The sequence below is a fragment of the Periplaneta americana genome, chromosome 2 (assembly GCF_040183065.1).
Source record: "Periplaneta americana isolate PAMFEO1 chromosome 2, P.americana_PAMFEO1_priV1, whole genome shotgun sequence".
Taxonomy (NCBI): Eukaryota; Metazoa; Arthropoda; class Insecta; order Blattodea; family Blattidae; genus Periplaneta; species Periplaneta americana.
The window spans coordinates 203,790,784-203,818,247 of NC_091118.1; the positions used below are offsets into that span (position 1 = coordinate 203,790,784).

General features: G+C 34.6%; 1 protein-coding gene across 2 annotated transcripts in view; it reads right to left on the reverse strand.

Annotated features, from left to right (window-relative positions):
• Positions 1-1,134: 1,134 nt before the first annotated feature.
• LOC138695070 (stearoyl-CoA desaturase 5-like) overlaps positions 1,135-27,464 on the reverse strand; it is a 69,433-nt gene continuing 43,103 nt past the window's right edge. For both annotated transcript variants that reach the window (XM_069819431.1, XM_069819432.1), the window contains 5 exons: positions 20,523-20,754; positions 14,401-14,531; positions 9,216-9,421; positions 7,613-7,795; positions 1,135-3,938 (listed from right to left, as the gene is read on the reverse strand). In XM_069819431.1, coding sequence (XP_069675532.1) covers positions 3,620-3,938; positions 7,613-7,795; positions 9,216-9,421; positions 14,401-14,531; positions 20,523-20,745 — 1,062 coding nt within the window. In that variant the 5' untranslated portion in view covers positions 20,746-20,754 and the 3' untranslated portion in view covers positions 1,135-3,619. The remainder of the gene's footprint in view (positions 3,939-7,612; positions 7,796-9,215; positions 9,422-14,400; positions 14,532-20,522; positions 20,755-27,464) is intronic.

The window sequence follows — 27,464 nt, forward strand, 5'->3', positions numbered from 1 at the left end:
TAACAAGATAACTAAAAATAAACTATTTTCCTGAAGGACTAGCTCTGAAGCACTGGAAAGATATCTTTCTTGCATAAAGATCTAGGGAGACGGAATAAGCGGGTTCGATTCCCGGCGCCGGAGCGAATTTTTGTCTCTAACAACAATTATTACCATAAAAGATAAATTCTGTAGGACCAAAAAATTAATCTTTACGTATGATGAAAGAGGAGTGGAAAGGAGAAAAATTCTCTCCGGCACTGGGATTTGAACCCGGGTTTTCAGCTCTACGTTCTGACATTCTCTCCACTAAGCCACACCGGATTACCATTTCGATGTCGGATTGAATCCTCTCAGTTTAAGTTCAACCTCTTGGGTTCCCTCTAGTGGCCTACCCTCATGCACTGCGTCATAGATGTATGACAGTGGCACAATGTCCACACATGTGCAGAGGTGCTCTCGTTATGAGTGACTAAGTGGCTGGGATCCGACGGAATAAGCGCCGTTTTAAATCACTAAGTGATTATTTTTCGCATATCATATATTATTACGATGTACTGAAGTACATATGATATTTCTGTGCAGAAATTCTGCGTAAGCCTATGATGAAAGATGAGTGGGATGGAGAAAAATTCTCTCGGCACCGAGATTTGAACCCGAGTTTTCAGCTCTACGTGCTGGAAGTTGAAACTTAAACTGAGAGGATTCAATCCGACATCGGGATGGGAATCCAGTATGGCTTAGTGGATAGAGCGTGAGCACGTAGAGCTGAAAACCCAGTACCGGAGAGAATTTTTCTTCGTTGGACTCATCTTTCATCGTATGATTACGGAGAATTTCTGCACGGAAATATCATATGTACTTCGGTACATCGTAATAATATAATCTCTAAGTTTTTTAGTCAATATAACCACAGTCTAGTATATACAGTCGCGAAGCTCAATACGTAGTAAATATGCAAACATTAGGTAGTTGCTCACCACTAGGATCGCTAATATCGCCTCATTACAGGCAATGCAAAATAGAACCGTCACAGTCTATTGTTTCTAGCACCCTCAAAACTCAAGCTTCGTGACTGTATATAGTAGACTGTGGTATAACTAAATATTTGTCACACCCGTAACAATGGAATGACCCAAATATAAAGGAATATAATCAACAATCAACCATTTATATTTATTGACCCAATTTAAAGTACATCTCAAAGACTATCATATTTACAAATAAATACAATTGTTGCACGCTCAAATCCTTTTTGAAATGCTTCGTTTTGAATGTTTCAAAACTTACATGCAACGATAACACAACAGAAGTTATTATTGGTGAACCACACGCAAAAAATAATTCAGCTGTGCATGCGTTGTCTCCCATCAGTAGGACCGACTATTAATGGCCTTACCATTTTTTAAAACTCGTGTTAATGGCTCATGCCCCTCCAACAGTACAAATGACATCTCGGATTCCAAATCATACTGTGACTATGTTAGGGGATTACTGATTCTGCCTGTATAGTGGGGGAAAGTCAACGGACATGCTATAAATTAAACATTGTAGTAACTGTATAAGGTGCACGCCCATGATATACGAAGAAACCCGAAACTGTTTACGTTTCTAATATGGGACGTTAGGAACTCTTCTATCACGATGATTTGAGGAGTATCGTTATAAATCATGTTATGTCCAAAAAATAATTTTTACAGGAATGATGAAAAACTGGATTTCTCGTAAATCGGACAAATTTTCCAAAGAAACTGTCATGTTACAATGCTTCTGATGTATGTATAGGAACTTGTAAAAATGAAATAATTTATTATTTATGTTTCAGGAAATTTCAGGGAACGTTTTGGAGATAATACGTTTTGACTCACAGATGAGAAATAATTGCGTTATCAGAAACCTGTAACAAGACAAATACATGACATAACATATCATTATTATCAGCATTAATTACTAACATTACGTATTAATACCAAAAAACAATTTGTAATTTTAAAAATCTTGTTATACAGAATGTTCATGCAATATTTTCTGCTGTTAAAAGTCTAAGTTCATAGAAATCTTAACCTTCTTCAAATTCTACTCTACCCTCCATCTTCTAGCCAGTCATAAGCGACCATTATGTTCCTTTCTGAGTACATTTCATTACGCTGTGGCGCTGTTAGCGTCCTAGTTGTCAGTCAATTGTTTCTACCATTGTTGAATTTGTTTTTGCATTCTATATAATGTAGCTTAGGACATAAAGAGTAAATGACAAACAAGAACAAAATGGAAGCGATATAAACCAGTTTTTCATACAAATTTGAAGGATGTTGTATACAAAGTGGGTCAAAAGTCGCTTTCCCCAGTATTCGTTGTTAGGTTTCATACATGCACACATATACCGATATTGATGAATGCGACTTTTGACCCAGTTTGTATATAAAACATCATTAACAGAATTTGTAGTAATTTCGATCCTAGGATTTTTCACAGCAACATGAAGCTTTGAAATGCACATTTTTCAAAACTTTAAATATTGAGTTGTCTCCCTTTTGAACTGGTTTGTAGGTATAAAAATGCATGATGAGAGCAAATATTATAATACTTTCTATGAAGTTAATATTCCCATTTACTGATATAAGGCAGGTGTCCCTGACATGGCCATGCTAAGGTTTGAGAATTTTTCTAGCCGCCATTTTGAAAAAAAAATGTAAACCACATTTTTCTTACTCGTTCTCAGTCTAATGAACTTTCTTAAAACAATATCCTTTCCCTATAAAAATAGCTTTAATTGTCCAAAAAGTCCCAAATTCTAAAAGTCTACCTAGTGGCCATATCAGGAACATGTGCACATGATATGGCCACCCTTATTCCATGTTCTACAAATCGTGATTGTTTTCAGTTTGATAGCGCAGTTGTGCTAAAATTAAATAATTTTGATGTAAAATGAATAAATATGACAATAATTTTTTTTATAACTCAAAAGTGTAGTCAAAACAGGTTTATCCATAAAAAATCAAGTTGTTTTTCTTAAAATACAAACCTTTTGCGTAATCCCAGCTATAAGGCATGTAAATTTGTCAGGTGAAAAAATAAAAGTAAAATGAACTTGATATGACCATGGTGCATTTGATATGGCCATATCAGGAACAGGTAAGCTTTCACGAAAATCTTTTTATTATGAACAATTCGTAAAAGATACGCCATCAACGACAACACCAATCAACAGAATATTAAAAACTGAATGGAGTACTATGGTTTTTATGAAACAAGTATTTGAAAAACATGCATAAAACAAAGGAGACTTACCAGAGTAAAATAAGAAGAGGTCACATGAAAACCGCAAAACAGGCAACTGACGGCATATTGCTCAACCTGACTGGATGGAAAACGATCAAGTGACATACCAGGATGCCCTTTCACTGGATGCTACTGCAATTTAGCGGATTTTTTGGTTAACTAACTCACAATAGGGGGGTGGCCATATCAGGAACATGGCCATAACAGGAGCTCCCACCTTAATTTGTTTTCTCAACCCCTTGTCCAACCAAGATGAGAAAAATTAGAGAATGGAAAGGTGTGATGTTCATAAAAAATAGTATGTATACAGTACTATTATAATAACTTCAATACAATCGGAGTCTTTCCAGATTTTACGGTGTCAGATTCCTTTGATCTTCTCTTCTGCATTAATAGTTTCTTCAGCAGGTTCAGGTACTTCTTCAACATGACCCCATTTCTCATGAGTACCATCTCCTTTTTGTCTTGTGACCTGTTCTATCAACTTTTCCGAAGCATGTTTTCGATCGTACGCCCATCCGATGTGAGCCATAAAGTCGATGAAGGCTGTTGTTATGTTTAAGCTGTAGAAGCCTAACTCTGAAGTCTTGTAATCCCAGGGAAATGTGTGGTGGTAATTGTGCCAGCCTTCACCCAAAGCGAAAAAGGACACCGTCTTATTCTCCGCTGGATATATATTCCTGTAATGGAAACAATCGTAAAATTGTTGTAATTGTTTGATTCTTAGAATTACTCAAATAATAATAATAATAATAATAATAATAATAATAATAATAATAAACTGCCCCCATTGAGGGTAGCCCTTACTGACTCAGTATATCCTCAAAAAAAATTATTATACATATGTAAACATAGTTATTAAATTTTAAAGAAGGGAAACAAAGAAAAGGGCGTGAAAAATTACAGTTGCTTTTAATGTGGCACCATATGATTAATTAGGATTTGGCAGGATTTTTTTAACACAATTATCACAATGCCATCCCTCAGAGATGTTGGCAGAGCAAACTGCCGTCGAAAAAAGCTGATATAGTCCCTCGAGCACCTATGAGCAAGCCGAATACCTCTACGTGAATTAAGGCATATTTCAGCTTGAAATAGTTGACTGTAGGCTCATAGATCGACTTCTTCTCAAGGTGGACCTCGGCTGACTGATGACATTCTACTTCAAAACGTATCGTGGGGTCCACAATGATGCCCTGTTTAGTGTCAGCATTGTACGCTAAACTATCTACTCGTCTCGTTGACCCATTTTCAGCTAGACAGGAGATTTCTTCTTCTACTATCCAACCCTTATTTCTTAATGCGGCAGCAATTTTGGATCTTACAAGATGATGTCTAGAGCTCCTCAAGAGCAATCCCTGTTCACAGAACCCCAAGACGTGTGCTAAAGTTTCAATCTCCGGGCAGCCATGTCTGCACCGGGTACTGTCGAGAGATCTGCCAGGAACGGAACGAACAGCTGCTAAATTTGCTGTTATTTTCAGGCTAGATATCCAATCACTAGTAGAAAGTCCTTTCTTGTTTGCAATCTAACTGTTGGCGGCTGTTACTTCGCTATAAATCTCGACACCTTTTCCCCGTCCTGAAAGGGTCTTCCATGATTCATATTCACGACCTCGCAATTCTTCTCGAAAATTTCGAATTGTAGCTTTAGTAAAGTCTTCGGGAAAAGAAAGGCAGAGGGAATCACACGACGATTTGAGTTCGACATCTGTCTCATCATGTTAACATGCGGATTATCTGCTCTGATTAATGATAGACAGATGTTACAATGTTGAAGAAAAGCTTCCGACGAAGCGCGTATTAACTGAAGTCCTTTTAACTTTTTAGTAGTGTACAGCATGCTATTTGGAACATCCGGGAGGAACAACATTTCTTTAACAGAGCTTCGAAGGATCTTATCAACGTCTTCCAAAAAACTTCGAGATAATTTATGTAAGAGAGCCATTTCCAGGGGATATATGTGGAGCTTGTTTCCAAAAGGTACCAAATCCACAATTTTCGAAAAACGAGTTACAGATGGCAGCACATTCTTAGCTACCTCTAGAACGGAAACGCTAACCATTTCTCTCGAAAAAGTATCAAATCATGTCTCCAGAAGCCACTGAAAACAGTGTTTTACAGCAGAAAATACCACATCCATGCTGAGTTTGATGCCAAAACATACCAAATCTCTAGCGTGTTCCTATTGGTTCTCGATTTTGTGTCACTGATATGTCATGCGTCATGCAGAAATTTCATTGGCTATTATGGTGACGTATTAGTTGTTTGGATTATTGTGACATTAACGAACTTCCATTTTACAATAATATTATAAATTCTGATTCTATTGTTGGAACAGCGGATGAGGATAACATTGATGTTGATTGTGACTACTAGAACAAACATTGCCTCCATTTTGTGAAATTTAATTAAGAATGTTTAGTAATATGTAGCCTATTTAATTTTATAGTGCTAATGAATAATTCCTTTACATCCCCATTTATAATACTGAATTATTCCATGCCAATATCAAAGCCATGTTCAAGAGGCTAAGAAAAAAGATTCTTTGTTAGTATCCATGGGCTATTTTGACATTAATAAACTCCCATTTTACAGTAATATTACAAATGTTGAGTCTGTTGTTAGAACAGAGGATGATGATAACATTGATGTTAATTATGATGATTAGAACAACAAACATAGCGTCGTAAAGAACCAAAAACAAAAACAACAAACATAGCCTAAATTTTTTAAATGAAAAATGTTTAATTATGTATTCACTTTTACAGTGATAGTAAATAATTCGTGTACATCCTCATTCATAATTACTGAATTGTTTCATGCCAATATATACCTCATCCAATTGTGTTGCCAAAATGTACCAAATCCAAACTAAAATCATTAATAACTTCCTGAAAATGTGTGAAATATCTTAAATATATGCCTAAATATGATTGTTGACACATAAAGAATAGTGACATAAGGCCATAACAATATATAATATTTTTTTACAGCTATGAGCACTTTTTTTTTCATTTCCTGTAAAATTAGATCTGTTGGATTTGGTACCTTTTGGAAACGAGCTCCACATATGAGCTTGGGCAAGATATGTTGATTAACAATATTAAGTTTGATCAGGCCGCAACATAAGTGTCGATACTAAAAGTTCAAAATCCTGACGAAGGGAAACACTATAACTCAACTTGTTTTCATTGTGAACTTATTATTATTATTATTATTATTATTATTATTATTATTATTATTATTATTATTATTGGCCACGTACGTAGAATGCCAGAAACAAGATGACTCAGACAGATTTTGAAATGGATTCCACCAGGAAGAGGAAAGAGGGGAAGACCAAGGAAAACCTGGATGGACGACATACAAGAAGTGGAATGAAGGAGAGAGGCTTGGAAGAACGGGATTGGGAGGAAAGAGAAGAATAGAGGAAGGAACACTTTGGATACAGGAAGATGTAGTTTACATTGTAACCCTGATGATGATGATGATGATGATGATAATGATGATGATGATGATAATTATTATTATTATCATTATTTGTGTATTATTTCAGTATTTCTATATCAGTAAACCATTATTTGCAATGCGTTCTGATACTGGTTGAGTTGAAGAGACGGCCTTATGGCCTTAAATCTGCCAGTAGAAATAAATGTTTTAAATAAATCAATGAATGAATGATTAAATGAGTAAACCAATAAACAAATAAACAATGAAATAACTAATTAAATCAAACCATCAATAAATGAATAAATAAGAGATTAAATCTATAAATCAATAAAACAATAAACATATAAGTAATAAAATAAATAATTAAATCAATCAAACCATCAGTAAATGAAAAAATAACTGATTAAATCAATAAAGCAATAAACAAAAAAGTATATAAATAGTTAAATCAATCAGTCAATCAATCAATCAATCAAACCATCAATAAATAAATAAATAAGTGATTAAATCAATAAATCAATAAAGCAATAAACAAATAACAAATAAATAACAAAAATAATTAAATCAATCAAATCATCAGTAAATGAATGATTAAATCAATAAATCAGTTACTAACAAATAAATAAGTAAATAAATAAATACATTCATAAATAAATGAATAAATAAATACATAAATAAATGCATTAATAAATAAATAAATAAATATATATATAAATTTGAGTTGTTGAGGGTACTAGGAACAATAGACTGTGCCGGTACTATTTCGCATTGTCTGTGATAGTAGCGATCCTAGTGGTTAGCAACTATCTATGAATGCATATTCCCTACGTATTGAGCTTCGTGAATGTATATACCAGACTGTGCTATTATCTCCCGCCATTTTTAGTTACAATTTACTTACTTATCGTATGGGTGATAGCCATACAAATGCGCGAAGCTGTTCACAGACCATATCACGTTAATCATGGTTGCCCAGCGGAAGAACGCAATGAAAATTGAAGTAAGAAGATTTTCGTTCCAGAAGTAGCAGGGTACGGAAATGGGGATTGCCAATGTGAGGAGCAGAACGCCAGGGATGAAAAACCTGCAACATAAAGTTCCAGACCTATTCGTAAATATCCTGAACCCTGACACAGATGTAGAAACATCCAAAGTTTCGGCGCCATCATCAAGGAGGAAGGAACTCTTCTTTCGGTGCCTTCGTAGAAATTAAATTGTAATAGTTATTTATGATACAAGTGTTGAAAGTGACATTTTGTTTTGTGATTAGGATGTTTTCGAAACGACGTCACAAGCCCGAGCGTAGCAAACCTACCGACAAAATAATTTTTGGAGCCTTAACAGAAATTAAGTTGTAATAGCTATTTATGAAACAAGAGTTAAGAGTGGCATTTTGTCTTGTAAGTTGGGATGTTTGCGAAAGGATACCACAAGTCGTGTGTAGCAAACCTACTAACAAAATAAAATAAGTATATGTAACTTGTGTGCCGCACACTACTTTTATAGAAAATTTTAGTATTTATAGAAGAAGGGGTCCACACCTATGGAGTAACGGTTAGCGCGTCTGGCCGCGAAACCAGGTGACCCGGGTTCGATTCACGGTCGGGGCAAGTTACTTGGTTGAGGTTTTTTCAGGGGGTTTTCCCTCTACCCAATATGAGCAAATGCTGGGTAACTTTCGGTGCTGGACCCCGGACTCATTTCACCGGCATTATCACCTTCATATCATTCAGACGCTGAATAATCTAAGATGTTGATAAAGCGTCGTAAAATAACCTACTAAAAAAAGAAAAGAAGAAGGAGAAATGCCAATGAAAATATAAAACAAAAGAATTCTTAATTTTATTTGTATTATATTCTCGATGTTTGAAGATAAGGTTGACAACATTTTATTTCGAAATTCCATCAGGAAGTACTTCAAAATGCTGTGGTGCCACGATTCTCTTGTCTGTAAATCCAAACTTGACGTTTCCTTTTGAAAGTGTTGCATTTTTTAAAAGATTGTACCGATAACTCAGAAACCGATGGATTTTTCTGATATGTTGTACATTTACTTAATTTTATACCGGGTGTAACTGGATTCTGTTGACCCCAAATATATTGTACAGTTATGCTACCATTTACGTGATACTTTAAGTGTTTAAGTGGTATAAAATACACAAATATTCACAAGTGTTATTTAAATATCATTTCCGGTTTAATGGAAAATTACCCTAGCTTTCTTATTTCAAATGGAACACATTATGGGGCTATATTGACATCAGGACAAATGTTCATATGAAGCGTTTTGCTCAAAATGTCTTCGGAAATAAACTCTCTAAGGGATGGTAAATCCTCGTGAATCACCCTGTATAGTAATAGTATTCATCCTAATATAGACAGACTCGTCTTGAGCAAGGTCCACTGCTATGAAAGAACTTAGCGGTAAAATTATCAACTGATGTATGCGCTGGTCATACTACGTGAATCACCCTATATATTCTTATGATTTTCTTAATTCTTACATTCTCTGATATTTGACAACTGGATCCGCCAGAATGTCGCTCATATCCATCTGTCTCCCCCGCCGTATCACTTCTGGGTGCTTCTTCTGGAACAACCAGCCCACATGCGAGAAAAACAGACCTCTCTTCGCATTGTGAGGGTCGGCGTCTGTCTCACTGTACTTGTGGTGCACACGGTGATCCCTTATCCACTCAAACAGAGGATTCTGAAACAATAAACTAGCATCACTGTCAAAATATGAGCCTCACATTTTGCATGTAAATGTGTTTTCAGTTGAATATACAGGGTGATTCACAAAGACCTCTCCCGGTTTATGGAAGTGATTCCTGAAGTTACTTGGGACCATACATATAAAGCAATTAATGGGATCTCATTCATAATCACGGAGTTACAACAAATTTTCCAATCGCGTCATAGTGAATGGAGCGCTAGGCGTATTTGTTGCCATAACTACGTGCACGTGCATCTGGAGGTGGATGAAAGACATCGTGTATCAGGTTAAGATACAAAGTAGTGCAAAGTATTTAAACAGTGAATTTTTTTTTAACTGTTTGTGAAACCAGGATAGTGTCAGTGAAATGTGTCGTAGTTCCAGTGCAGTGAGTGAGTTGACAGCGAAATGAGTGTAATGTTGAAAGGTACTTGTGCAGATATGAACAAATTATAGTATTTAATAGTATTTATTAATTTAACCTGGTAGAGATAAGGCCTACTCTGCCCCTCTACCAGGGGATTACAACTATAATATGAAGAATAAAATTACAATTAGTATTAAATTTACAATTACAATTACAAATAAAATTACAATATTAAATTTACAATTACAATTACAAATAAAATTACAATATTAAATTTACAATTACAATTACAATGAAAATCAAAGTACGAAAAGATTATCTGACTAATGAAAGCTAGATAATTTATCATAGAAAAACAAAGAATATTTTATGTTTACTGAATTACAGATTAAACCTAGAATAACAAAATTAGCCACCGGCGTGGCTCAGTCGGTTAAGGCGTTTGCCTGCCGATCTGAAGTTGCGTTCGGGGGCGGGTTCGATCCCCGCTTGGGCTGATTACCTGGTTGGGTTTTTTCCGAGGTTTTTCCCAATCGTAATGTGAATGCAAGGTAATCCAAGGCGAATCGTCGGCCTCATCTCGCCAAATATCATCTCGCTATCACCGATCTCATCGACGCTAAATAACCTATTAGTTGATACAGCGTTGTTAAATAACCAACTAAAAAAATAAAAAAATAAATAACAAAATTGTATAGTGATGAAATTACTGGATATTGAAATATTTTGTGATAGATTAAGGAAACTATTTACAAGAAATCAATTACTGACCAAGTGCCTAGTAAGTTTGTGTTTGAATTCAATTTTATTTCGACAGTCCCTGATGCTAGCAGGTAACGAATTCCAGAGTCTTGGCAGGGCTATTGTGAAAGAGGATCAGTATGAATATGAGGATGTGCGATGGGATGGTATTGTTAGTATTGTTTCATGACGAGAGCGTGTGTTCAGATTGTGGTGGGAAGAAAGGTAAGTGAAGCGAGACGACAGGTACGAAGGAATAGAAGAGTTCAAGATTTCGAAGAGAAGGAGTAGTGAATGTAAATTTCTTTTCTTATCCAGTTATAGCCAACCTATTGTTTCCAGGGATGGAGTAATATGATCATATTTACGAACATTGCTTACAAAACGTACACACAAATTATGAGCACGTTGAAGTTTCGTTTTCTTGTCGCTGGAGAGGTCAGTCAGGAAATGTCAGCATAATCAAAATAAGGAAATATAAATGTCTGCACAAGGGACTTCTTAAGCAAGAGGGAAGATGAACATTTATCCGTTTTAGCACATGAATAATAGAATATACTTTCCTGCAGGTTTCTGTGATTTGCAAGTCCCAGTTGAGATTATTATCCATGTGAATGCCAAGATGTTTTACTGAAGAACTGAAAGGGATATGCACTCTACTTACTTAAAGGGGGAAATGTCGATGTGCTTTACAGCGTCGGTTTGCCGTTTCTGTCCTAATATAATTGCTTGTGTCTTTCCAGGATTGATTTTAAGATGGAGTTTCTTTGTCCATGTCACAATCGAGTCAATGTCTTCGTTCAATTTATCTATAGCGTCGTTTACTCGGTCTAAGCGGGAAGAGAATTATACAGGCTGTTCCCGGGCTAGTTTTACAAAGTTTCAGGGATGATGGGGAAGGGCACATGTATCAATCTGAGATAAGGAACCCTGGTCCGGAAATGACTCAGTCGAAAGTTATAAGCAAAAATAGTTGTGTGGATGAAATTGTAATTTGGCACCACGTGCCTTCCTTTCCTTAATCTTTGGAACAGTTGTGGAAAGATGGTATGGGCCGGATATCTCCTACGTGGGTACTTGTACCGATACAATCTGTGAGCTTGTCTACTGTTCCCATTGGCTCATCCGTATTCGAAAATCAGGTCTGCATATTCCGCTCTCGTGTACTCCTCCATTTCACTAGGACTGATCGACTGGACACTGTAACTTGTACACATACACTGCTGTCTACAGACGTGCATATCAGGACCGACCATGTCCGTTACACATTACGCTATCTGCATTGCTTTAGTGCAGTTTCCTGTCCCCATCCGTCAGACAGCGCACTGAATGCAGTACTGTAAGTAGACAACGTAAACAACGTCAGATGAATACAGTATGTGTAAGATATACAGGTAAATACACATAAATAAGGTGTACAGAGGAATAAAATTATTTCATTTCCACACAACTATTTTTGCTTATAACTTTCGACTCGGTCATTTCCGGACCAGGGTTCCTTATCTCAAATTGATACATGTGTCCCTTCCCCATCATCCCTGAAAGTTTGTCACACTAGCCCGGAAACACTCTGTATATACTCGTGGGTTTAAGTTCGGACTTAGGGTTAAGATACAAATCAGATTTACTTTAAATGTTATTTTAAGTAATCGTACTTCATTTAATTTATGTTACTCATTGTTGTTATTAATATTGTTTTGTCATTATTATTATTATTATTATTATTATTATTATTATTATCATTATTATTATTATTATTATTATTATTATTAGAGGGTCCGCTATTGACTTAAAGTGAGGTGAATGTCTCTGATTGGCTCTTTTGTAAATGACGTCAACTTAGCGTACCGGGAGGATGCGTAAACTCTCTAATATACAATTCATCACACATTAAATGCAGGTAAGGTAGGTGTCCCTGATATGGCCATGCTAAAGTTTGAGAATTTTTCTAGCCGCCATTTTGAAAAAAAATGTAAACCACTTTTTTCTTACTCGTTCTCAGTCGAATGGACTTTCTTGAAACAATTTACTTTCCCCATAAAAATAGCCTTCATTGTCCAAAAAGTCCCAAATTCTAAAAGTCTACCTAGTGGCCATATCAGGAACATGTGCACATGATATGGCCACCATTGTTCCATGTTCTACAAATCGTGATTATTTTCAGTTTGATAGCGCAGTTGTGCTAAAATTAAATAATTTTGGTGTAAAATGAATAAAAATGACACTTTATAATCTTTTTTATAATTCAAAAGTGTAGTCAAAACAGGTTTTTCCATAAAAAAATCAAGTTGTTTTTCTTAAAATACAAAATGTTTGCGTAATCCCAGCTATAAGGCATGTAAATTTGTCAGGTGAAAAAATAAAAGTGAAATGAACTTGATATGACCATGGTGCATTTGATATGACCATATCAGGAGTAGGTAAGCTTTCACGAAAATCATTTGATTGTGAACAACTCTTAAAGATACGTCATCAACGACAACACCAATCAACAAAACATTAAAAACTGAATGGAGTACTATGTCTTTGAAAAACATGCATAAAACAAAGGAGACTTACTAGAGAAAAATAAGAAGAGGTCACATGAAAACCGCAAAACAGGCAACTGACGCCATATTGCTCAACCTGACTGGATAGAAAACGATCAAGTGACATGGGGTAAACCATACAGTTATTGACCACCTTACAGTTATTGGCCACTTGAACTTTGATTAATTATTATAAGACCGGATGCGCAAGTAATTAATTAATATTTTGCCAGATGGTAGCAGCATGTGTTCTTATTTGGTAGTTACTTTAATTTTCAACAACAGATAGCACTGTGTGATGAAAAAGATATTTCTGTAAAACATACGTTCCCAGGCTTTGGTTTCTTGTGAAATTCTTAAGAACTGTGTTGTGTTTGATTCGTAATAATTACGGTTTCTTTTAACTGGTATTCATTATTATTCCAATTATGAGGTACGTACATCTCTATTTTGACTTTCCACTTACAAAACGTAATAAAATACAATCCCTAAATTTTGAAAATTTACTGGCTGAATAACTGTTTAATTATAATGCATTTTTCAGTTATTGGCCACCCCGGCCAATAACTGTAATTTTAAAATAATTTAAAAAATCAATTATTTTCCTTAATTTAACTTATTAAATGCCACTATTTCACTAGTATTTTTATTTTGAGTCCATTAAACATGTGCATAGTTATTGGCCACATGGCCAATAACTGTCTTAATGGGTGGCCAAAAACTATTCTTATTTATTTTATACCCTGGTTACATTATTTTTAAGATTCCAAAATGGGCTGACTATAAGCCAAAGACGATGAAGGTAACATTGGAAGAATTCGAAACTCACAGGACTTCACTTAGAGTCAGTGCTAAAAAGTACGGTGTTCCTAAGGCAACCCTAAAAACTAAAATAAATAATGCTAAAACAGAAAGGTGATTTGAATCTTATAGCTTAGGAGAAAATTGATGAGGAATGTTCTGAAAATGTAATTTCATATCGAACACTAGGGTAAACCATACAGTTATTGGCCACTTAAGGAAAATTTTATGTTTGAAAGTCGACCTACCAGGATACCCTTTCACTGGATGCTGCTGCAATTTAGCGGATTTTTTGGTTAACTAACAATAGGGGGGGTGGCCATATCAGGAACATGGCCATAACAGGAGCACCCACCTTACATGCTCCTTGCAACGTGTTACAACAGTATCATTCATGGATTTCGACAAATCTCTCGTTGCCTAGCAACTCGAAGCGTAGAACATCAGTACGAAAAAAGTTACAAAGTTCTGTAGTATGCTCGAATATAAAAAGTAATTCATTCATTCTTACTGTTAGGAAGCTCGTAATACTTTACCATTCCCGCTGATGTGTAGGTGACGGCTAGCAGAATCCTGAGGGGCAGCTTTGCCTTGTAGGATCGGTGAGTCCACAAACGATGAGCACCAGCGGTGACTCCCAGTCCACTAAAAATGCTATACACCACAGCTGAACAAAAAAATTACGTAGAATTCGACAACAATTCACTTAAAAAGACATGCAATTTTACACAATATACTGTCTTACATTTGTCATCAATGGCTAGTCTCCTGAACTGAGACAAGTCACCTTTCCTGTGGTTTCCCGTGGTTTTCCTAAGACAAATTTTCGGATGAGATCTGAAAGAATACTGGGTGTTCATTTCAAAGTGTGTCATGACGTCACTGTTCTGAGTCAGCTATTTGAAGCGAGTTTCAACTTTTATGTCACAGAAGTTACATATTAATCAAGGCCTTCAATCTGAACTTGAGAACGTGTACAGTATAACTTGAACGTCGTAGCAACAGATGGCGGTCTGTACAGTCTGTGTGCTACCATAACCTCTTTCGAACTGTGTTTTGCGCGGGCAAGTCGTACGCAGGGTTTTTATTATCATCCGTTGCATACCGCAACATTCCACAACACAAATCAAATACTCCGTATCCATGTTGACCGTCCAAGTTAATGTCAACAAATACGTAAGTAATCGTCTTAACCCTCTCGCCATATCCCGACAGTAAGAAAAAAAACTCACCTCAGTACGTGTTTCCAAACAGTTCACATTCCTGCCACTACCAGCGTTACCGCACGTATCGGTACGTACTTCCAGAGTCCGTGGGTATCCACGGACTCTGCGTACTTCAGAATGAACGCCGTACTTGCTAGGCAACTTCTCTCGCATTCAGGTAATACGCCTCTGCGGAACTGTAGGAAGATTGAATTCTCTAGGCTCATCGACTAGCCACATGAAGGCATACAGCGAGCCATGACACACTTTGAACTGAACACGCACTATGTACCACAAACCCACATCTTTCCTCCCTAAAATATTTCAGTAATTTCCAAATTAAAGCCTTTAAAATTCAGATCCATGGTGTTTAAGTTGCCTTCGGTATTCTAGGACGCGTTTACTCTTGCATCACTCGCACAGCGTAAGCTCTCAGTATCCTTCTCTAGCGAGGACCGCGGCACGAACTCTCTTCACTCGCTGTGAAGGCCTTTAATATTATCCGAGATCCCTCCCTCTGGCTGTTCTGTCGTGCGAGCTTCGTCTAATATCGATTAAACGTCAATTCATTAAGTCAGAAACGGATGTACCGAATTATTTATTTCTTTACTTAATTATTTAGTTAGTCTTTTATTCAATTATTGATTTATTTTATTTATTCAATGACTTTATTTCGTCACTTATTTGCTAATTTTTTGTTTGCCTGCTTGCGTATTTATTTATTTTTATTTACTGTTTATTTTTATGTATTTATTTACACACATAGATCACTTATTTATTTGTTTATTTTATTTATTTTATTTACTTCATTCATTTCTTTCATTATTTACTTATTTCTTGCCTGCATGCTTATTTATTTATTTATCTGTTTATTAATTAATTAATTGATTTATTTATTTGTTTATTTTTTATTTATTTGTTTATTTATTTGTTTGTTTATTTATTTGTTTATTCATTTATTTCTTTACTTGTTTATTTATTTGATTATTATTTATTTATTTATTTGTTTATTTATTTATTTGTTTGTTTACTTCTTTACTTACTTATTATTTTACTTGTTTATTTGTTTACTTGTTTAGTTATTTACTTATTTACTTACTTATTTACTTATTTAATTATTTATTTAGTTATTTATTTGTTTATTTATTTATTTATTTATTTATGTATTTACTTATTTACTTACCTACTTACTTACTTATTTACTTACTTACTTACCCATTTATTTATTTACTTATTTATTTATTTACTTATTTATTATTTACTTATTTACTTACTTTTTACTTATTTATTTATTTATTTATTTATTTATTTATTTATTTACATGTCCACACCTGTGGAGTAACGGTCAGCGCGTCTGGCTGCGAAACCAGGTGGCCCGGGTTCGAATCCCGGTCGGGGCAACCTGGTTGAGGTTTTTTCCTTGGGTTTTTCCTCAACCCAATACGAGCAAATGCTGGGTAACTTTCGGTGTTGGACCCAGGACTCATTTCACCGGCATTATCACCTTCATATAATTCAGACGCTAAATAACCTACAATAGATGTTGATACAGCGTCGTAAAATAACCCAATAAAGTAAAAAAAAAACATTTACCTACTTATTTACTTATTTATTTATTTACTTATGTAATTATTTACTTACTTATTTACCTACTTATTTATTTATTTACATACGTATTTACTCATTTACTTGTATATATACTTACTTATTTATTTGTTTTTATTTATTTATTTGTTTATTTATTTATTATTTATTTATTTATTTGTTTATTTATTTATTTATTTATTTACCAGGAGATGAAGTCTGGAAGAGAATTATCAAAATTTCTGCTCACCAATATCTTTTACTCAATTAATGAACTCTTTATGCTTGCAAATTTAAGTAATGTGCTTGCTATGTATTATATATTTTTGTATAATTTAGTTGATTTTTTTAAAAGGGAGTAAGTCATTATTTTTTACATTTTCATTTTTATCGTAATTTAGAAAGTGCCCTATATTGATAAACCCATAGTTTTTGCTTGAAAGGGCGCCAATAACGTTGTTCGTTGGCTTGTTAGACGCAAGTTAAAATCACAATTTGTTTTAATTAGTCGGCAGTCAATGATATGCATCATTTTAAAACTATTCAATTGGCAGTGGTGACAGTGCAAACAGCTGAAAACAGAAGAAACATTACAAAAATACTGCTGTTTCTGAAGAAAGCAGGAAAATTCAATGAACTGAGGTAATCAATTTTGCAATCTGTAGTACACATTGTGCACCCTATTTCACTTTAAGTATACACACGACAGAGTTGGATGTATCAAAGTATCCAGTAGTATCAATGAATTAGTAAGTCATGCATTCTTCATGTCACTTCTTAGAGAATCAGTTCCTTCACAAATAGGCCCAGTCTACCTAGCAGGAAAAGTGCCGGTAAAATAGAAAGAAGTGCTAGACTTGGAGAAAATGAAGCTGTAGGCTATATCCCAAGTGAGCATACGGCAGTTTATGAAGAACTTTCCAGCTGGTCTACAGATAGTATGCTGATGATACTTCTGTCATTGTAAAAGATGGAGAGGAACTGGATTTAGAGACAACCTGTTGTGACCTGTTAAAAGATCTCAAAACATGGTTTGATAGCAATCTGCTTCACTTAAATGTTAATAAGACCGGATATATTTACTTTCACAATTCTCAAAAGAGAAATTTGAAGGACATCAATATTTCTATTCAAGATCAATACTTATGTAAATGGGAAACTACTAAATTCTTGGGCGTTACATTTGATGATTGTTTGTCTTGGAGACCCCATTGCACAAGTTTAATTTCTAAGCTCAATAGCATTTGTTATCAAATCAGAATTTTGAGGACGATAATAAATCACGATGTATTAATGTCTTATTATTTCGCACACGTCGAGTCAAGGCTTTCATATGGTATTTGTTTTTGGGGATCTGGAACCATGCTGAATGATATATTTATTGCTCAAAAGCGTATTGTCAGATGCATAGCGGGTGTTGACAGTAGGACCTCTTGTAGGGAACATTTTTTACAATATAATATTCTTACTGTTTATGGTTTATACATTTTTAATGTTTTACTACTAATTTATAAAAATCTGTCTGATTTTCATCAAAATTGTGATTTTCATACCTACGACACTCGTAACAAAAATAGTTTAACTATTCCAGCTCACCACCTTACAAACACTAGTAGAACATATATGGTCTTTGGTATTAAAATATACAACAGTTTGCCTGATGACATCAAATATACAAACAATTCTCTGAAATTTAGGAATTATATAAAAACGAAATTAATAAAATTGTGTCCCTACAGTCTTGAGGATGCACGCATGGGCCGTTGAAATGAATATATATATATATATATATATATATATATATATATATATTTTATATTTGACTTATTTTAAATTAAATTGTAATTGTATATATTTGACAATGTCTATGCATACATTATGCCATCGACAATAAAGTTCTATCTATCTATCTATCTAGTAATGCAACGTACGATGACTGCAAAACAGTGCAGATAAGGTAAAAAGACTGATTTTTCTTCATCATTCATGATATTTTCTCTTTTTTTTCATTTATAATTATTATACATTTTGTATGTATAATTGTACCTATTTTTAAGAAGAGGGACAACGTTAACTGTAGTAACTTTCGAGGAATATCACTTTCGTTGACGTCTTACAAAATTTTGTCAAATATTCTTTTGAGAAGATTAACTCCGTATTTAGATGAAATTATTGGGGACCATCAGTGTGGTTTTAGGCATAATAGATCGACTATTGATAAGATTTTTTTGTATTCGACAGATATTGGAGAAAAAATGGGAGTTTAAGGGTACAGTACATCAGTTATTCATAGATTTCAAAAAGGCATATGACTTGGTTAAGAGAGAGGTATTATAGGCTATGATATTCTTATTGAATTTGGTATTCCCAAGAAACTACTTCGATTAATTAAAATGTGTCTTAGTGAAACGTACAGCAGAGTTCGTATAGGCCAGTTTCTATCTTATGCTTTTACAATTCACTGCGGGCTAAAGCAAGAAGATGCACTATCACCTTTACTTTTTAACTTTGCTCTAGAATATGTCATTAGGAAAGTTCAGGATAACAGACAGGGTTTGGAATTGAACGGGTTACATCAGCTTCTTGTCTATGCGGACGAAGTGAATATGTTAGGAGAAAATCCACAAACGATTAGGGAAAACACGGAAATTTTACTGGAAGCAAGTAAAGCGATAGAGTTGGAAGTAAATCCCGAAAAGACAAAGTATATGATAATGTCTAGTGACCAGAATATTGTACGAAATGGAAATATAAAAATTGGAGATTTATCCTTCGAAGAGGTGGAAAAATTAAAATATCTTGGAGCAACAGTAACAGATATAAATGACACCCGGTAGGAAATTAAGCGCAGAATAAATATGGGAAATGCCTGTTATTATTCGGTTGAGAAGCTCTTATCATCCAGACTGCTGTCAAAAAATCTTATAGAATTTATAAAACAGTTATATTACAGGTTGTTCTGTATGGTTGTGGAACTTGGACTTTCACTTTGAGAGAAGAACAGAGATTAAGGGTATTTGAGAATAAGGTTCTTAGATAAATATTTGGGGCTAAGGGGGATGAAGTTACAGGAGAATGGAGAAAGTTACACAACTCAGAATTGCACGCATTGTATTCTTCACCTGACATAATTAGGAACATTAAATCCAAACGTTTGAGATGGGCAGGGCATGTAGCACGTATGGGCGAATCCAGAAATGCATATAGAGTGTTAGTTGGGAGCCCGGAGGGAAAAAGATCTTTAGGGAGGGCGGCAATGAACCTTCGGGTTCCTTAAAAGCCATTTGTAAGTAATTTATACATTTTTTTTTTTTGTTGATTGTGTATGATTTCCAGTAAAGGAATTCAAGGAAAGGACGAAAATATCTCTATCTTATTTAATTTTACTTGTTATAAAATTCTTTTTTCTAAGTGCGGTTGTTTTCATATTTTTGATCTCAATAAAATCTTCAGTATCCACATAATGTATGTACTTACTTTAAAAACCAAAAACTGTAACCTAGACTATCAGCCCACATGTCCGGAAATGCATATTCAAATTCAAATTCAAATTTATTTACAATTTACATTTAAAATGAATACATATGAATAGATAGATACCCGAAATGAGCATGTAGGAACATTAATATTTCCAATTAGTTTTCCTCCAACATAGTTTTTTTTTTAATTTTCCACAAATTTACTTTTTTTTTCTGACTTACGCCTCTTAAAGAAATTCAATTTTTAACTTGTTCCACTTCTCAAAGCTACAATGCCCATGTGAGGTCAGCGGAATACAATAAGTTAAATAAATACAGTCAACAAAGGAATCAGAAAACAACCACAGTCTGAAGCATCTGTCTAAACAAATTTCAGTTTACATTACTTACCAAAAGGAAAGGTCATCCCGTGTAAACTTGGTATCAGAGTCATACCATACAGGCCAAATAAGTGGATGGTACTTAAAAGGATTATGTTACTCCATTTCAGAGGCTGTCTCACTGATACTTTGTCTTCTTTATGCAAAATGGCGTTTCCATTTCCATTTAGCATAACAGTCTCTTGGCTTTCTTTTTCTAAACCCATCTTCGCAGGATCGACCGATTCATTCATTATTTCATGCTGAAATAAAAATAAATTTATCTAGAGAGACATTCCGAAAAATAGAGTTTTTAACGCCAGGAAATAGTGTTGAGATGTTCATCTACTCTTCATTTTTTTAATTTTATACCATCTGAAAGTTTGAACTTTCTAGTTTTAAAAAATATATCAGTTTTTCCTCTATAACAGTTGGTCAATTAATTATCTCACTTTTTATTGACTGGAAACACACTTTCTTTAAACCGGAAGTGCAGTTCTGCAAGTGTCTCTCTGTCACATTCTGCTAATTTTGTGTATTTTTCGTATAATAACAATTCCAATTTGGCGGTAGAGTTCTCCGGCATTATTTTTCATACAATCAGGAAGCAGTGTGTTTGGTTACGCAATTTTTCATACCCTCATACATCTTTTCGCTGTAAGAAAAATCCTGGTATAAACAATAGCACGTGACTGAAGTGAGGCTTCATTGGCTGCAACTTGGCGTCATAGATTCTCAATACTTGATCCCGCCCACTGTTCTACATTCTGTTTCATGTTAAACATTTCCCGTTACTCGTCAAGCAGACCTAACCTCACTACCATGCATTAGTTTGCTTAGGAAACTTTAACATTATAATTACTGCAATTATTATCCTTCGAAGGGGTCGAAAAATTCAAATATCTTGGAGCAACAGTAACAAATGTAAATGACACTCGGGAGGAAATTGAACGCAGAATAAATATGGGAAATGTTTGTTATTATTCGGTTGAGAAGCTTTTATCATCCAGTCTGCTGTCAAAAACTCTGAAAGTTAGAATTTATAAAACAGTTATATTACCGGTTGTTCTGTATGGTTGTGAAACTTGGACTCTCACTCTGAGAGAGGAACATAGGTTAAGGGTGTTTGAGAATAAGGTGCTTAGGAAAATATTTGGGGCTAAGAGGGATGAATTTACAGAAGAATGGAGAAAGTTACACAACGCAGAACTGCACGCATTGTATTCCTCATCTGACATAATTAGGAACATTAAATCCAGACGTTTGAGATGGGCAGGGCATGTAGCACGTATGGGCGAATCCAGAAATGCATATAGAGTGTTAGTTGGGAACCCGAAGGGTAAAAGACCTGTGGGGAGACCGAGACGTAGATGGGAGGATAATATTAAAATGGATTTGAGGGAGGCGGGATATGATGATAGAGACTGGATTAATCTTGCACAGGATAGGGACCAATGGCGGGCTTATGTGAGGGCGGCAATGAACCTTCGGGTTCCTTAAAAGCCATTTGTATGTATATGTATGCAATTACTGCATTAAATTATTTTAAACTTATGTGTAAGGTCAATCGTTGCCGGACAAAAGATTATTCCTTCCAGGATGCAGAAGCCATACTTCAGTACCACGTGCTTACGTGAACAACTACGAGCTCAAGTGACGCCAGCTTGTTACAAGAACAGACTACCTCGGTATTACTCTTGGTATTCATCCGCGTTCATAGTGAATAACAAAATATAAAAGTAGCTCCTCTTTTACACAGCGTTTTACACACAAGTGAAGTTATATTTTTCATCGTATTTAACAACTAGAATTCAATTTTTTTTATTTTCAAATAATACAAGGTTATAGTTTCCAAGTACGGAACTATATTTTCCTGCGTCGTGTGAATGTTCCGACTGAGAGCCAATCACGGGTATGACAGCAACGTGCTTATGTTTACATTAGGATTTTTCTTACAGCGAAAACAGTATAGATGAATTTTCTAGGTTTGTCTCATTGCAGAAAGATTTGTGTGTGCAACCGGAAGTACCTATCAAATAGTGACACCTTCGACTAATGTGTGGCCTTTTAAAAGGTATGTGACGTGGTTAGTGGGTTAGTTGAGGGATAATATCCGTGGCTAAAGAGAAAGACAGGCTTCGGCACGAATTGGAGTCACGTGATTATCATGATCTAGTCATGGCCCTCTTGACAATCGCCTAATATAAATACATGTTCAAAGTTCTGAGAAACAAAGGAATTGCTATATTAAACTCATGTTAAACGTGCATTTATATATAAACTTGTTCATTGTTGGCCATGCTATGACCACAGTCTACTATATACAGTCACGAAGCTTGAGTTTTGAGGGTGCTAGAAACAATAGACTGTGCCGGCAATATTTTGCATTGCCTGTAATGAGGCGATATTAGCGATCCTAGTGGTGAGCAACTATCTAATGTATGCATATTTACTACGTATTGAGCTGCGTGACTGTATATACTAGACTGTGCTATAACTAAGAATGTCGTAGCCTGTCTTTCTCGTTAGCCACGATAATATCTAAGTGACGTGAGGGCGAGGATCTTAAATCATTGAAATCGTTTCACATATTCCTTGGTCTCACGTCACTTAGATATCCCCTCAGCTAACCCAGTAACATTACCATATATCTTGTAAAAGACCACGCATGCGCAGTGAAGAGAGCCGAGTGTGAAATTTATTCACTCATGTTTCGCTGTTCGATAAGTACTTCCGGTTGGACAAAAAATCTACCTGTAGTGAGACAAACGAGATTTTCCTGCATGTTCTGTTTTGCAGTATTTTCCAGCACTAATGTTAACACAAATTGCACTTAGAATTGACATATTTACACCATTCTTGCACCAAAATGAAGCTGATTAATAGGGACCGGATTGTTATGTAATATTAAGGTATGAAATATGTACATATTTATGTTAGAAAAATAAGCTGAATATATACCAAAAATATGTAAAATCATGAAAATATTTAATATCAATATCTGGCAGGTATAGGATAGGTAAGTAAATCCCGAAAAGACCAAGTATATGATTATGTCTCGTGACCAGAATATTGTACGAAATGGAAATATAAAAAATTGGAGATTTATCCTTCGAAGAGATGGAAAAATTCAAATATCTTGGAGCAACAGTAACAAATATAAATGACACTCGGGAGGAAATTAAACGCTGAATAAATATGGGAAATGCGTGTTATTATTCGGTTGAGAAGCTTTTGTCATCTAGTCTGCTGTCAAAAAATCTGAAAGTTAGAATTTATAAAACAGTTATATTACCGGTTGTTCTATATGGTTGTGGAACGTGGACTCTCACATTCAGAGAGGAACAGAGATTAAGGGTGTTTGAGAATAAGGTTCTTAGGAAAATATTTGGGGCTAAGAGGGATGAAGTTACAAGAGAATGGAGAAAGTTACACAACGCAGAGCTGCACGCATTGTATTCTTCACCTGATATAATTAGGAACATTAAATCCAGACGTTTGAGATGGGCAGGGCATGTAGCACGTATGGGCGAATCCAGAAATGCATATAGAGTGTTAGTTGGGAGGCCGGAGGGAAAAAGACTTTTAGGGAGCCCGAGACATAGATGAGAAGATAATATTAAAATGGATTTGAGGGAGGTGGGATATGATGGTAGAGACTGGATTAATCTTGCTCAGGATAGGGATCAATGGCGGGCTTATGTGAGGGCGGCAATGAACCCCCGGGTTCCTTAACAGCCAATAAGTAAGTAAGTAAGTATAGGATAGGTAAGACTCTCCAGTTGTGATTTCATAGAGCACCCGACTTTTTTACCGCACACTTGACACATCATTATTTTTCCATCTGTATTGAAAGCTTCGTCCATCGCAATCTATGATTTTATATTTGTCGTTAGGGTTAAAGATAAAGAGGCCATTTTAGTTAGTTGAAAGTAGTAGATAAACTCACTTGCACTTTATACTGTAAGTACTAAAACTAGAAAACTAGTAGTGCAAGCACTGTTTCGCTTTACTGTATTAGGAGAAAATAAGAGGTGATGTGGGATATATGCATTTTAGCTGCTCCGTGTAAAAAACAAAGTACTTTACCTACTAAACTCTCAAACTATAAGCATTTACAAACTGTTTGAAAAGTGACATTCCTGTCTCATTCAGAAGGTTAAGATTATACCAGCCGAGAACCATACTTTATAATTTCTCGGAAAATCCCATTTCCGTATAGGTCTACTAAATTTAAAGTAAAGAGATCAAGCAATAACCTGAAAAGCTATTTATTTTAATCTTTCAACATCTTTGCAGTTTGTTCCTTTACTACAGGTTCTTTTCAAAAGTCGGCTACTTTATTGCGGCTCATGTCAGACTTGACACGGGTTTTCCCTGGAAGGATTAGGAAGAGAGTGGGTAAGGTTGCAAATTGCATGGGAACGGCTTGTTAAGACGTGTGCAGAACAATTATAGTTCGAGACAAATCATGTCGCTTCATCCCACTCCACCGCATGAACGCAACGCTACTTTCTGAGTGATTTTTACAATACAAGGTAGTTGTATGAGAAAGGTTGCCTTTTGTTCACTCATATTTACAGTGGGCGGTATGGGTTGAATGCCTCTATTACTTTCTGGAACTAAAGACGTTATGTTTCGTCCCGAAATATATAATTTCTTGGGTATTTCAAATTGTAAACTTCCCCAGCAGAATTTTTTTTCCCCTTTTAGAGAAATAAAAATGGATAAAACCCCTAAATATGTAGATTTATGTAATATCAAGCCATAATATGTAATGTGGGGTATATATATGTAAAAATATGTAGTATCAAATTGTAATATATTAATGGCAATTACTAAGATTTGCAAAGAATTGTTATTTATATACGGTTAGGTTGAAAGAAATATAATATGTAATTACATACAAATCCGGTCCCTACTGATTAACATAGCTAAATGCTAGACTACAAACAGTGTCCTAGTGCTTAAGAAAATTAGTTAAAACTCCAAGATCTTAAATTATAATTTTTGTGTTTGAAATTTTCAAAAAATAAAATTACATTTTTTCTTAATGGAATAAAAAAGAGAAATCTGCTTTTACAACTTATCTTGAGTTCTCTTAGGAATAAAACGGTAAAAAAAATGTTTTAACGTAAAACCTATGGGCCAACGACTAAATAAAATTCAGTTTTAGCTTTGAAAAATAACCCCCTTGACCCCCAAAAGAACCTGAAAACAATCTAAGAGTTAAATTTCTGGATTTTTCTATAAGTTAAACATTTTTTTTTTCTAAGTAACCTATGTAATTCTTCAATGTCGTAATAACAATGTCTAAACGTAGCAGCACATACAGGGAAATCTTCTCCATTTTCACCTGTTATGAAATATGAAATAGACCCAGATCTTTTTAGTTTTTTGAAGTTCTTTTTTACTCTACGCCAGGCATGTCAGAAATCAGACACTGAAAGTGCAGTGCATGTGCGCGGAACGCCGGTCTGTGCAGATTGCGTCATTCACGTGTTGCTCTTACCAGTTCTTAGCGGGAGGGATGTACAAGAATCTATTCTGCACTTCTAGTGCTCAATTAAATTGGCTTTTGGAGATTATAAACATACTTAGCAGAAGGAAAAACACAATTATAGTCAGTGTCTATAATTGTAACACAAGAAACAATAGACTTACTCAGTTACAATTCACAAAGCAGTCGTTTGTAAAGAATAATTTATTTACATGATTTGTATACAGTACTTGAAGAAAATAATTTCGAAACAACAAAAAACGAACACAGTATTTCATTTTACGTAGTAGGTACTGATTATTTCAAAGTAATACTCTTTCATTGTTCCTTAAGCATTATTGGGACCATTGGTGCACAAATGTTAAAGAAAATATTTTACGCCCAATTACATGCAATATGACATTGTGAGGCTTTTACACTGGAATCATGTCCTTGCTGTATATTAACATAAATTCACATTATTGTTATTAGTAAATTCGATAAATTAAGCTTGAATTTAAATTTATATATAGTTTATTTGGAAAACGTTGAGAGCAAGTATCAGCAAGTTGGGAGCGTTACTGAATTGAGTTAAAAGAGTATTTCACAAGCTGTGATGTGAGGACATTTTCTTTATGTCAGATTTAAAGATTTATTAACGTTCTTGCTGTATATTAACATAAATTCACATTATTATTATTATTATTATTATTATTATTATTATTATTATTATTAATAAATTGGATAAATTAAGCTTGAATTTAAATTTATATATAGTTTATTTGGAAAACGTTGAGAGCAAGTATTAGCAAGTTGGGAGCGTTACTGAATTGAGTTAAAAGAGTACTTCACAAGCTGTGAAGTGAGGACATTTTCTTTATGTCAGATTTAAAGATTTATTAACGTCCTTGCTGTATATTAACATAAATTCACATTATTGTTATTAATAAATTGGATAAATTAAGCTTGAATTTAAATTTATATATAGTGTATTTGGAAAACGTTGAGAGCAAGTATTAGCAAGTTGGGATCGTTACTGAATTGAGTTAAAAGAGTACTTCACAAGCTGTGAAGTGAGGACATATTCTTTATGTCAGATTTAAAGATTTATTAACGTCCTTGCTGTATATTAACATAAATTCACATTATTGTTATTAGCAAATTCGATAAATTAAGCTTGAATTTAAATTTATATATAGTTTATTTGGAAAACGTTGATAGCAAGTATTAGCAAGTTGGGATCGTTACTGAATTGAGTTAAAAGAGTACTTCACAAGCTGTGAAGTGAGGACATTTTCTTTATGTCAGATTTAAAGATTTATTAACGTCCTTGCTGTATATTAACATAAATTCACATTATTATTATTATTATTATTATTATTATTATTATTATTATTATTATTATTATTATTATTATTATTATTATTATTAGTAAATTGGATAAATTAAGCTTGAATTTAAATTTATATATAGTTTATTTGGAAAACGTTGAGA